The 13,999-nt window shown below is 41.1% G+C and overlaps 1 protein-coding gene across 1 annotated transcript; it reads left to right on the top strand.

Moving 5' to 3' along the window:
* The first annotated feature begins 3,015 nt into the window (after nt 1–3,015).
* LOC145470336 (uncharacterized) lies at nt 3,016–8,948 on the top strand. Its single transcript, XM_081454180.1, has 2 exons — nt 3,016–4,746; nt 4,896–8,948. Exons 1-2 carry the CDS (start codon nt 3,016–3,018, stop codon nt 8,946–8,948), a joined length of 5,784 nt encoding a protein of 1,927 aa, XP_081310306.1.
* Nucleotides 8,949–13,999: the final 5,051 nt, after the last annotated feature.

Genomic DNA, 13,999 nt, shown 5'->3' with positions numbered 1-13,999 from the left:
ATAATATATAAGTAATATAATATAATATAATATAATATAATATAATATAATATAATATAATATAATATAATATAATGTAATATAATATAATATAAGTGTGTTTACAAGTACAGTATTTACATTGTTACTAGTGCCAATTATAATATTTAAGTGAAATAGGTGTGTATACAAGTGCATGCCACTTATAATGCTTTGGAGGAGGGGTGTTTTTTCCTATTTAATTATTAAGAAATATGTTCTATTCTGTATTTGGTTAACACTTAATCAACGAAAGTGGAGAGGTGAATAGCTTTGTTTTGCATCTTACAAGTGTAAATGTAGAATCTCATAAACAAGATCGTATAATTAAATTTCTTTAATAATGTTTTATCGTATGGGCCGGGCATGATGCCAAATAGTTTTTCTTCTATTGTTGGACTAAAATTCGAATTATTGACAGCATTAAACCAGTCGATGACATTTTTAACAAAGCTCTTAACAAATTCGCAATCATTAAATGTGTCATCAATTGAATCATGTTCAGCGCAATAGAGGCATTCATCATCCGTTTTGATCCCGTATCTAAAAAGTTCCTTTTTTGTTACAACAATTCTATGAATAAGTTTGAATTGAAATTCTTTTAATTTTGTTTCCTTACAAATGTTTTTCAGCGAGGAAAATATTTTTTTCCATGTCTCCCCATCCAACTGCATGGTTTGGTTCCATTTCGTTGGGCCAGTTTGACACCTCGTGTGAATTTTTTGTTAATTAAACAATAGAAGTCCCTAGTTTTGGCTTTGACTAAGTTAATTTCTGTCAAGTCGTCCAGTTGGAAAAGGGGGTTGTTCTCGATGTATGGTTCGCTTTCTGGTGGTAATGTGTTTTTCGCTTTTGTGGCTAGATGCTTCGGTATCGCACTTACAACTTGATAAAATTGTAGAAAGTTTGTTTTGCAAGCGAATTTGTTTTTAAATTCTTGATAAGACGTAAACTGGCCATTGCTGTTCAACAGGTCTTGTATAAAAAGAATGTTGTTGTTAGGCCATTCACTGATGAAAATGGGCTTCCCTCCAACGAGGATTTCTTTGTTATTGAATACGATCATATCCTGTCCTTTGTCATAGTTATACAAGGTTTTCAATTCATTAAAAAACTTTAAAATGTCTTTATAAAATGATGGCAAACCGTCGATATATTTTGTGTCGTAGTTACATCTTAAAAGAAAGCTCAGACCGCCGTATTTTCCTAGATGATGGTCTGGAACAGTTTTCCAGTTTTTTCTTCCCGGTGCGAAAAGTCTCGGAATCCAAGCTAACCTCAGTGCCTTTATCGTAGTTTCTACATCGATCATACGTATACCCCCTTTATCTCGATCTTGATAGAGCCCTTCTCTTTTTATTTTGTCTTTTTTGTTTTTCCATAGAAATCTAAACAGTTTTGTTTTGATTATTGGTATTGTTTCTTGAGGTACATTGAGATTTGATGCTGAGTAAACGAGTTGTGATAGTGCCAGAGATTTTATGATTAGTACTCTCCCAAATAGTGTAAGGTCACGTGCCCTCCATAGGTCCAGATTTGTTTGCAATTTTGTAACTTGTGGTTGAAATTATGTTGGTTATTTCCCTTTTCGTCGTACGAAACATGGATTCCTAAGATTTTAACCGGGTTATGTAGCCATTTCAGTTGTAATGGATTGCCCTTATTATTTTTCAATTTTCCCAACCAGAGCGCTTTTGTTTTCTTCGGGTTTAATTTAAGGCCCGCTAGCGTACCAAAGTTATCGATTATTTCTAAGGCCTTTTCGACAGAGGCCAGGTCAGTACACAAAAGATTTGTATCATCTGCATACTGGCTCAATTTCAGTTCTTTTCCTAATATTTCAATTCCTTTGACGTGTAGGTCTTGTCGGATTTTATTGGCCATTATTTCTGCTGAAAGAATAAACAAATACGGGGATAGTGGGCACCCCTGACGGACTCCTCTAGATTGCCGAAACCAGTTTGTCAAAAAACCATCGTTTAATGCTGCACTCTCTATGTTGGTGGAAAAGGTGCTAACCCATTTTTGAATACTCGTACCGAAATTAAAGACATCCAGTGTTCTCATTATAAAGGGCCATTCAAGTGAGTCAAAAGCTTTTCTGAAGTCTAGATACACTAGAATGCCTGGGATGTTATGCCTCTTAGTATATTCCATAATGGAGGCGGATATTTTCCCCAATATAACGCCATTTTATAAACCCGGTTTGGTCCGAGTTTACTAGCTTTGGCAGAGAAGCTTCTATCCTCCTAGCTATGGCCTTAGTTGCTATCTTGCAATCAACATTAAGTAAAGTTATTGGTCGCCAGTTCGATAAATCTAACAGGGAGCCGTCCTCCTTTGGTATGAGAGTAATGATGCCCCTTCTTTGGGAGATGGAAAGCTCATTTGTTTCATAAGCTTCATTGAAGCTTTCGACGAGGTTATGTCCTAGCAGTTCGAAAAAAAACTTATAAAATTCTACCGTAAAACCATCCTCACCTGGAGACTTGTCATTTTGGAAAGTTTCTAAAACCTGTTTACATTCGTCGTACGTTAAAAGGCCTTCGAGTTCATCTCGCTCTTCATCAGAACGCTTAGGCAGGCGCAATTCCTGAATAAAGCTATCGTATTCCTCCTGTGTTGCGCTAGATGCTGATGTGTATAAATCATTAAAGTAGTTTTCAATAGCGTCTAAAACCTGGGTCTCGCTTTTTGTTACCGCCGAAGAACAGTATTTTATTTTTGTTTTATTTTGATCGTGACGTTTCGTGTCAATGACATGAAGTAGCTTGCAAAACTTTGTAACCACCCGGACGGACTCACGTGGAACTGATTTTGTAAAACTTGGACGTGTCTTTGGTTATTAAAAAAGTGTTAAAATCAAATATGTTGTCGTTATGCGAGTTCATTGGGGACTAAAAAAGTAGCGGCAACATTTTCTGGTCCTTCGAGCCGGATGGAACGAGCGAATCGAAGAATTTGGAATTTGGTGTGGCGAAGATTTTGGAATTTGGTATGGAATCGACCGAAGCGACTGATGGCGGTCGCCATCTTGGCAATTTGGATTCAGGTCGTACTGTGAGTACTAACATTGTTACTTTAAAAAACAAACGGGCAGCCGTCAAAAGAAGGATCACGAACACGTTGAAGAAATTAGAGTCTACCATCGAACAGTATGGTCGAAAAGCGATTATACGTGGATATGTCAACAACTTGCAGGAATATCTTAACGAAGCGAAAGGCCTCAATGATGAACTCGTCTCAGTGATCCCAGAGAACGAGCACGAAGCCGCAATAGATTGGTATGAAGAACAACTCGATAGAGTCGAAGACGCTAAACTTCAGGCCAACGCACATCTTGACGAGCGGGCAGAGGAAAGTTCTAGCGGATTAAGCTCGGTGAAATCATGGAAAACTTCTTCGACAAGAAATGTCTCCCAAGCGGCCGAAATTCGCGCCAAAATTACTTCAGCAGAAATTAAAGCAAAACAACTTGCCTTGGAGGAACAGCGAAGAAGAGAGGAGTTCGAAAAACAACTGGAGGTTAAAAGGAAACTTGAACTTGTCCAAGATGAAGCTCAAAGGCTAAAATTCATGGCTGAAGAAAGAAGAAAGACTCAGGAAGCCAAGGACGAGGCTGCACGCCTCGCAGCAGAAGCAGCAGTGTTACAAAAGGTACAAAATGAAGTTAACGATCCGGAAGCTTTGTCTAATCGATTGCTTGATTTTGAGGATGATTCATTGAAATTTGTTCCATCATCTAATCTTGATGAACCGTTAACAATAATTCCTCCACTACTCCCTGGTTTGTTGCAAGGAACTGGAGCAAATCATGGAACTGCATTGCCACCTGACAACCCTACAAAAGTTGTTACACCTTCACCTTTGTTACAACAGCCAAAGTCAGCTGTTTCATTTATTGCACCTCAGGGCACGAAAAAACCTAATGAAACATTGCCTTTGTATCACTCGTGGATTGGAGATTTACAAAGTGGAGTACAGCATCCAGCTTTAACTAATACGGACAACCGAAAAACAACCATTTGTGGTCATTCTACTCGTGACTCTCTTCCAAAGTTACGCCTAAGTAAGTTTGATGGTGACCCTTTACACTGGTCTGATTGGTCCTCAATGTTTAAATCAATTGTTCATGATGCTAATCTGTCCCTTAATGGCAAAATGCAACATCTTCAGAACTCTGTTATTGGTAAAGCTAAGTCTGCAATTGAAGGATATGGATACAGTGGAGATTCCTACTATGAAGCACCGAAAGAACTGGAATCCAGATTTGGCAAACCTTCCCTTGTTGTGAAAGTCACACTTGACAAACTGAAAAAAACAGCTCGATTACAAAATGACAAACCTCAAGAAGTGAGAAATCTGTCAGATGTTGTGTCAACTACTGTGTGGACATTTAAGAAGTTTGGATATGAAAGTGATCTGAAAGCAGAAGCTAATGTTTCCCTTGCCGTTGACAAACTGTCCCAGGAGCTCAAAATCAAATGGAAGGACAACACCAAAGCTACCAAACTGGAACGACCTAGTCTTGAGGACTTCAGTGTGTGGTTAAAAGGTCAGGCAGATATTTATGATGATTGTTGTTACCCAAAAATGTCAAGTAAGTTTCCATTCCAACCTCATAAGAAACCTCGGTCTGGTGGATCAAATGGAATGACTGAAAAACAGAACACTTTCTCAAGTAACATTTCACCTCGCCCCAGGCCAACAAAGTCCTCTTACATTATGGTGATGGGCAGGAACACAAGTTATCTTCTTGTCCCAAGTTTAAGGCTCTAAGTGTGGAAGAACGCCTAAACGAAGTACAGAAACATAAGTTGTGCTTTTGTTGCCTCAGTCCTCGACATTGGCTTAGCAATTGTTCAAATCAAAAACAGTGTGGTGTAAATGGGTGTACGCGATCACACAATGCTCTGTTGCACAACTTGAGAAATGTTTTGGTGGAAAGCAGTGATGCAGTGTCTGCTATTAACCCAGTAGCACAAGCCGAAGTTGGTTCGTCTACTGAACATTCTAACACATCTCACAGAAGCAGTCACACCTCTGTTCTGTTACAAGTAGTACCAGTAACCCTCTATGGTCCAAAGGGATATTTCAACACATATGCTATGCTGGACACAGGAAGCACTTGCAGCTTGCTGTTAGTAGATGTTGCTGGAAGACTTGGTTTGGATGGTCCTTTGGAAAGTGTGGTCTTAAATGGAATTCAGAAAACATCTGAGCTTATGACAAAGCGTGTTAATGTACAAGTCAGCCGATTGAATGACTTTGGTACCCAATTTGATGTGAATGGAGTTCTTGTAGTTGATCACCTGAATGTGCCAGAGAAGAAAGTGAAACTTGATGAGCTACAAGAAAGATGGCCACACCTATCAGACTTGGAGCTGACTGAAGTCGCTGGGACCCAAATCACTTTGCTCCTTGGTAGTGATGTCCCGGAACTTATTGTTCCCCTGGAAACTCGACATTGTCCAAAGGGTTCCCCTGTTGGTGTTCGCACTAGGATTGGATGGACTGTTACTGGTCGCTTACCTGGCCATATTCAAGAATGTGAATCTGTTTGTAAAGTTCATGTGGCGACTCCGGATGAGGAACTCAATGACACCGTAAAAACTTGGTGGCGAACAGAGAACTTTGGTTGTCGTTATGACAATGATACCCAGCGCTCAGTTGAAGATGAAAGAATCATGAAATTCTTGAATGAAAGTACACGTAAGGTGGATGGTCGTTATGAGGTTCCTTTGATTTGGCGTGATGACAAAGTCAAACTTCCTGACAATTTTGCTGCAGCTGCTCAACGTCTGAATTTTCTGGAGAAGAAGCTTAATCGTAATCCCGAGTTGGCAGAAAGATACAGGAAAACTATTGACATGGATATGGAAAAGGGATACATCAAAAAGCTTACTAAGGAGGAAGCAACTGCACCAGTCATGCGCAAATGGTACCTTCCTCACCACCCTGTTCTGAACCCCAAGAAACCTGAGAAGGTTCGTCGAGTATGTGATGCCACTGCAAAGTTTCAAGGCTCATCATTAAACAGCCAACTTCTTAGTGGCCCAGATTTGCTGAACAACCTTGTTGGAATTTTCATGAGGTTTCGAGAAGAAAAGGTTGCGCTTTCAGGAGACATTGAAGCGATGTTTAACCAAGTTGCTGTCCCAGAAGAAGATCAAGCTTCCCTTCGATTTCTGTGGCGTCAATCTCCTGAATCATTGACAGAAGTCTACCAGTATGTGCGTCACATATTTGGAGCCAAATGTGCGCCAACCTGTGCTAACTATGCTCTGTTGAGAAGTGCAGAAGATAATGAGAAGCAGTTTCCGAATGCTGCCTTTGCCGTAAAGCGAAACTTTTACATGGATGACCATTTCAAGTCTGTTAAATCAAGTGATCAAGCTCTGGAACTGCAACAAGAACTTGTTGAAATGCTAAACAAAGCAGCTTTTCACTTGACCAAGTGGATCTCTAATGAGACAGAAGTGATCGAGCGAATACCAGAATCGGAAAGAGCGCCCTCTATCAAGGTTGTGGAGGAAAGCATCGTAATGCCTATGGAACGTGCTCTTGGTATCGTTTGGGATACCAGCTCAGATTGTTTTGTCTATGAGGTGGTGAAGAGAGACATTGCGGACACGCGTCGGAAGATTCTGAGCTTGATAGCATCCCTCTTTGATCCGATTGGATTTCTAGCTCCATTTCTGGTCAGAGCAAAAATCTTCCTCCAGCATGTGTGGCAGTTAGGTATTGGATGGGATGATGCACTGCCACCAGAGTTTCTAAAGGAGTGGTCCAAATGGCAGGAAGAGCTGGATGGAATTGCACAGTTTCACATTCCCCGTTTCTATCGTCACATACCAGACAACCCGTCTGTTATTGACCTTCACATCTTTGGAGATGCCAGTGAACAAGCATTTTGCGCAGTGGCTTATTTCAGATTCTGCTATGTCAGTGGAGCAGTGCGATGTGCATTTGTTACAGCGAAGACTCGGGTAGCCCCGAAGAAACCCTTGAGCATCCCAAGGCTTGAACTGCAGGCTGCTGTTTTGGGTGCAAGATTGGCTGCTGTAGTGATTAAGGAACATGATTACATCATTGATTCCACCTATTATTGGACAGACAGCAGTACTGTGTTTCAGTGGATTCGTGGAGTGTCTAAGCGCCACCCCGCCTTTATTGCTAATAGAATTGGAGAGATCCTGGACAGCACTGAACCCAACCAATGGAACCACTGTCCTGGACAGATAAATCCTGCAGATGATGGCAGCAGGGGACTTCCAGTGAGCTCTATTACTTCTGGGAGTCGTTGGGTAAATGGCCCTGCCTTCTTACACTTACCTGAAGAGAGATGGCCAAAGGGAAATGCAAAGCTTGAAATTCCCAAGCCGTCCGATGATGACCCACAAGCCCAAGAAATGGCCATTACTTGGACTGGTGTGGTGAAAGGTTCAAAGAACGATTTCTTATCTCCAGCGAAATACTCATCTCTAACAAAGCTTCTCAGAGTAACTGCTTACCTGAAACGGTTTATATATAACTGTAAGCACCCCAAATCTGAACGTCACATTGGTTCTTTGTTGGTTGAAGAGATGGAGCAAACTCGAAAGTTTTGGATCTGCGTTGCCCAAGCAGAATCCTTTCCTCAAGAAGTTGCAGTTCTCAAGTCGAAACAGCATGTTTCAAGCAAGAGCAAATTGGTATCTCTCTCACCATTCCTTGATGGGCATGGAATCATTCGTGCAGGTGGTCGAATTGAGAGAGCCGATATTCCATTTTACAGTCGTCACCCTGTGGTACTAGCACCAGATCATGAGTTGACCCGTCTCATCATCATGAACTGTCACGAGAAATTGAAACATGAAGGAGTGGACCAAGTACGAAATGAGTTGAGACAACAGTATTGGATCTTACGCTGTCGTGCTACAGTGCGAAAAATCCTTCATCAGTGTTCTTACTGCAGAAGGCGAAAAGCGAAACCAGAAGCACCCTTGATGGCAAGTCTACCATATGATCGCTTAAGTGTTGCACCACCATTCTCGAAAGTTGGCGTGGATTTCTTTGGTCCTCTTAAAGTGAAGCATCTTAGAAAAGAGGAGAAGAGATATGGTTGTCTCTTTACTTGCTTGGTGACTAGAGCAGTTCATTTGGAGGTTGCATTTGACTTGTCAACCGATTCCTTCATCATGTGCCTTAGGCGGTTTATGGCTCGAAGAGGTAAACCAACTGTGATTTACTCCGACAATGGAACAAACTTTGTAGGAGCAGACCGTGAGTTACGTGAATGCATCGATGGCTGGAATCAGCATAAGATCGGCAGTGAGTTGAGCCAAGAGGGAATTCAGTGGGTATTTAACCCGCCTGCCGCACCTCATATGGGAGGTGTATGGGAGCGCCTCGTACGATCATGCAAGAAAGCCCTTAATGTTGTTCTACAGAAACAAGTTCTTACTGATGAGGTGTTGCTTACCGCCTTTGCTGAAGTGGAATGGGTTGTGAACAGTCGTCCGCTTACTGAAGTCAGCTCGGATGTGGATGACCTTGAAGCTCTGACGCCGAATCATTTCCTCATTGGAAGAGGATCTCTCAACTTACCGCCCGGTATCGTTGACGACAAGGAGTTGTCAAGTCGCAAACGTTGGCGACAAGCGCAAGTGGTGGCAAATCATATTTGGAGTCGTTGGTTAAGAGAGTACCTACCTGGTTTGATTACTCGAAAGAAATGGACTCAACCTACTGTAAATGTCAAGGTCGGAGATTTGGTGTTAGTGGTTGATCGGGCAGTTTCAAGAGGTTTCTGGCCCCTTGGCAGGATCGTAAAAGTCTTTCCTGGACTTTACAGTATTGTAAGATCAGCAGACGTGAAAACGAAGTTTGGAGTAATGAGACGCCCTGTGACAAAACTTGCCGTCCTTGAAGAGTGTTCGACCAACTAAATCGGGCGAACACGGGGGGAGGATGTTACCGCCGAAGAACAGTATTTTATTTTTGTTTTATTTTGATCGTGACGTTTCGTGTCAATGACATGAAGTAGCTTGCAAAACTTTGTAACCACCCGGACGGACTCACGTGGAACTGATTTTGTAAAACTTGGACGTGTCTTTGGTTATTAAAAAAGTGTTAAAATCAAATTTGTTGTCGTTATGCGTGTTCATTGGGGACTAAAAAAGTAGCGGCAACACTTTTAATAATCGTTTCATCCTCCATCCGTAGTAGAGATATAGTCTTTTTATTGTAGTTTCTTCTCTCTAAGTTAAAAAAGTATTTGGTGGGGCGCTCACCTTTTTCCACCCATCTACACTTTAATCTAAAGATTGCTGCGTTCCCCTTCTTGGTGTATATTGTTTGAAGTTCTGTTTTGAGATCATCAAATTCGTTTAAGACCTGATCAATGTCAGGGGAATGAAAATTATTACAAATGAACTCATCTAACACCTGAAGTCGACGTGTTATTTCCATTTCCCTACAATTTGTTAATTTTGCTAAATTTTTGCTGAAAGAGATGGTTGCTGCTCTAATTTCCATTTTGAGCATCTCCCAAAAAAGCCGTTTGTCAGTTAACTTGGAGTAATAAGAGCAAGTTTGAAAATATGTTTTACGTATTTTGTTGACATAATCTTCATTATTCAACAGAGAATTATTAAATTTCCAGAGTCCGCGTCCTCTAGGTGTCTCATTAGACAAAGACAATGATATGTAAATTGCCTTATGATCAGGCGCTATAGCAGGATAGATTTCACTCTTTTTGACGAATTGTGTCAAGTTTTTGGCCACCAAAAAAAAGTCTATCCTGGATTTTACTTTTAAAACCTTAGATTCGTAAGAATACTTGCGCAAGTTTGGATGTCGTTCTCTTTGAATGTCCACGAGATCCAGTATATCCATAGTAGTCAGGACTAAATTTCTATAATTGGTTGCTTTCCAGGGCTTGCCACCAAATTTATCATTTTTTGATAAGGTGCAATTCCAGTCGCCACCTACGATCAGTGTAGTCAGTTCTGATTTGTCTATAAGACAATTATTTAGTTCTTGCAAAAATTCTAGTTGTTCACCTTGATTGTTTGGGGCGTAAATATTGCAGAGCGATAGCATTAAAGCATTGATAACAATAGTAATTAACATGATTCTTCCGAACTTGTCGATTTTGTCTTGCACCGAGGGATGGATCAGAATGCAAACACCTTTGCTGTGTTTGGTGCCATGGGAAAAGAATATTTTACCTCCCCATTCATCTCCAAATAGTTTCATCGTTCACCTCAGAATATGTTTCTTGTAGAAAATAGAGTTTCGATTTTTGATCTTTAAGGTACGAAAAAATACTCCTCATTTTACTTTGCTCTCTTAATCCTCTTACGTTTAACGATGTAATGCCAAAAGTTAGCTTGTTAGACATGCAGAAAACTGAAAATTATAGTAAATTAATAAAGAAATAAAGCGAACACGAAAAGAAAAAAAAGTAAACAAAAACTTATTTAAGAGTTTTCCTTCTGGCCTCTCGGGCACCTGGTTCCTGTCCCCACCTACAGGTCTAAGAGTACATCATACTATTGTGGTTACCTTAGAGATTCTCCAGGTCAGTTTTTTCATAGATTCTGATCGGGCTTCCCTCCGGGGAAGTTTTGACGAATTTTTTCCCGTCCATTGACCATACGGATGTCAACAAACCATCCTTTCGCTTTTGGTTCGCCTGTTTAAGGATATCCCGCCCGTAGGATGTTAGGTTCTCGTTTAGGTAGATTCGTCCTGATTCTGCTCTAGTTGACGCTGTTGAGTCGGGATATAGGTCAGAGACGCGGACATGTTTCAACTTGGCTCTCCCCTTGTACATTCTTGTTTTCGCTTTATGGCTTTGAAACTTTACAATAATTGGTTTTACACCTTTCAGGTGGAGCTTGTGTGATATTTCGATGTCGTTCGGATTTATATCCACGTCTAAAGCCTTGGCGAGCTTAAGGACAACCTCCTCGGTTGAGGTGTACGCGGATTCCGGGACTCCGTGGGTTTCGAGTGAGTTTTTTCTAGTATATTGTTCCAGTGCGTCTTGGAGATCGTATAATTCTGCGATTTCTGCTTCTTGGTCGTTGATTTTTTTTCTCGCTGCGGCTAGCTGAATTTCCAAATCGTCTTGTTGTTTCTGAGACTTGGCTAAGGCGGTTTTAACGTTGGTAAGCTCACCTTTCTGTTGTAAGAAGGCGTTCCGTAGCGCAGCGACCTCGTTGGCGAGTTTTGAGTTTTCACGAACAATATTGGAGACCGTAATCTGAATGTCAACCAGCATTTCCTTTAGTTCTAAAAGATTAGTCTCCTCGACACTAGCCTTTGATGCGGTTTCTTGCTCGTTGGCGCCAGACAGCGCTTCGTCATTGTTAACCTTAGACGTTATTTGAAGCTCGACGTCCGCCATGTTCGCACGTTTGGATCCTTGTTGGTCTTCTTCGACAGAGCCTCGTTCTCCTCTCTTGTGTTTTCCTTTGGTCTTGCCTTTATCCGGCATATAGTAGTTTTTATGGAAGTAACCAGAGAATTACTCGATTTTTTGGGGACGATATTGCTCCCTCACAAAGTGTGCGTCCTCACGCTAGCCCCGCGCATGCTCTCTCCTTCTATAACATCATAATTTCATAGCTTTTTCCACTGGATGGTTTTCGATTTATTTTTTTATTGCGTGACAGTGAAAACGATCTATATTTAGAAATAGCAATACGCAATATGATATCGAGGACAAGTGACATAACACATGAGCATCATTGAACGTGGGTCGTCCGCTATCTTCGCATTCTGAAGCTAGCAAGGCGGCCTTTCGGAGATCGGCAAGTCAGCTGGCAAATCAGGTGAGCAGCAGATAAATAACCTGTGGCCTGGCCGCTTTGTTTAAGACAAAATATATGAAGAAACGAGCAAGGAATATTCCACAATAATGCTAATGTTGGTGAAAGATGACCGCGGAAAAGCGACTGCGTGACACTCGGTATGTTTTTAGATGACATGTTGTCTCGTATCAGATGGAAAACGGTCTTTATTCTCTGCGTTTTGTACCCAGTCTGCAGTCTGCATTTTGTACCTAGTCTGCATTTTGTACCCGGTCTGCAGTCTGCATTTTGTACTGACCGATTGGGTTAGCATGTGATAATACCGATTCGATTTTCTCCCCAGGCGCTATTTCATGCTTTGTTTTTCTCAGTACCATATTGCAATTCGAGGCACAGCCGGTAGAAACTAAAGTTTACAACCGTAACACTTCTTTACATTTCCCCAAATTGTTCCCTTTTCTTTTCCTTTGTCCGCCATGTTGAATTCTTAGGCGGGTTACCGCTGTACACTCGTTCCCAGACTCCCGTTCCCCGTTCCCCGTTCCCCGCTACCAGTTTTAGTAACATCCGTATGGAAATAGGGAGCTTCAGCAACGACGACGCCGACGTCGACGCCGACGCCGACGCTGACGGCGACGACGACGTCTAGTCAAAAATGATTTATATTTCATCAGCGGAATTCGGAACTGTCTGGATCTTTTCAGTGCGCCAATGGCTCTAGAAACGTGCTCAGGCTAAATATGCAATGACAGCGTTCAGTTCCAAATGGAAATACGAAAAATTAGCCGCCGCCACTCGCATCCCGCAGACTACGCAGAACTTGGTAATTTCACGTTCTTGTTTTGCAGAGGACGACAAAGAAATGAAAGATTTATAAAGCACGTGCACAGCTATTGTTTTGCTCATTTTAAAGAACGTTTCTTCGGCAACATTCTCGTTGCCGTCGACGTCGTCATCGTGATCTGCTTCTTAATATCGCTAGTTCAACCGAATGATTCACTTATCAAATTAACATTCTGTTCTAAAGAAATTGTTTTGGTGTTATAAACTTTTGCATTACGTTCTCAACAAATGGGCAACAACACGCATTATTGATATATCCGAGTCACTATTTTTCATGAACACAGTCTTAATGTCGTTCAACTATTTTTACTACGCAGCGTTATAGAAATTAGCCTTACTGCTGCCGTTAAGTGAAGCTTGATAACTTCGCAGTTTCCGTTCGCAACCGCTAGTTTTGTTTGTTCAAATCATTCGGTTTGGAGAAATGCGTTACCTTAAGGTTACTGTGTACCTTCAGAGGTATCTCGGGCCCAGACGATGTAATGCTTCCGGTTTAAGCTGGACATTCGCGCGAAAATGTTCTACTCGATAGATCTTCTTCAAACTTCTACTGCGCACAGATAATGAACTACTTGCTTCAGAAATGAAAAACAAAATTGGGGATCACGGACTTCGTTTCAGAAATAAAGCGTGTGGAAAACTAGTCTGATTTCGAAAAATTGGCACGCGTAAATCAGCGTGGTCTTCAGGGTTTTTAGCTTAAAATATTACAGATAAATCAACGGAGACAAAGTATCGTACCAACTGAATTTTGAATGAGTAAATTCAGCCCGTTGGGTTAATAATTCCAAATGTTACCAACGTTTTCATAAAACGTAACTCTTCAAGAGGTATTTGAAACCGCCGCACAGATAAACGAAGAGCTAAGAAAGAACGGGACTCGATGGTGGATTTTGCAAAAATTTCAAACTTCTAATCAGTAGATTTTCTTCAGGTTTTCGCGTTTTTGCGCGTGTTAAAAAGCGCAATATAAATTAATAAATTATTGTTATTATTATTACTACAAACGTAGAAACATCGGTAGGGAAAATGATCCATCAAAAGAAAAATAGGGGTCACCGAACGTCCAAGATCGTTGAATCCAGGTAAAGCTATAGCAATGGCTATCTGCCCTATCAGTTGGTCATTTTATGACTGTAATTTGTGTGGACTTCAGTCTACGAGGGTGGACTCCGGAGTCTGAGTGCGATATTTTCCAAGTGTCGAAACATCGGGTTTTTGTAGTATGCTCAAGCTCGAAAATGTCGTCAACTGCAAAGCCAAAAGAATGCTTGAAATCGCTTGACACTGCTAAACAAAGATCTACCATTCCAACAAGAATTGAATGAGTTATT

The sequence above is a fragment of the Orbicella franksi genome, chromosome 2 (assembly GCF_964199315.1).
Source record: "Orbicella franksi chromosome 2, jaOrbFran1.1, whole genome shotgun sequence".
Classification (NCBI taxonomy): domain Eukaryota; kingdom Metazoa; phylum Cnidaria; class Anthozoa; order Scleractinia; family Merulinidae; genus Orbicella; species Orbicella franksi.
The sequence above is the reverse complement of the archived record's forward strand: the minus strand, read 5'-3'. Positions and strand labels throughout refer to the sequence as shown.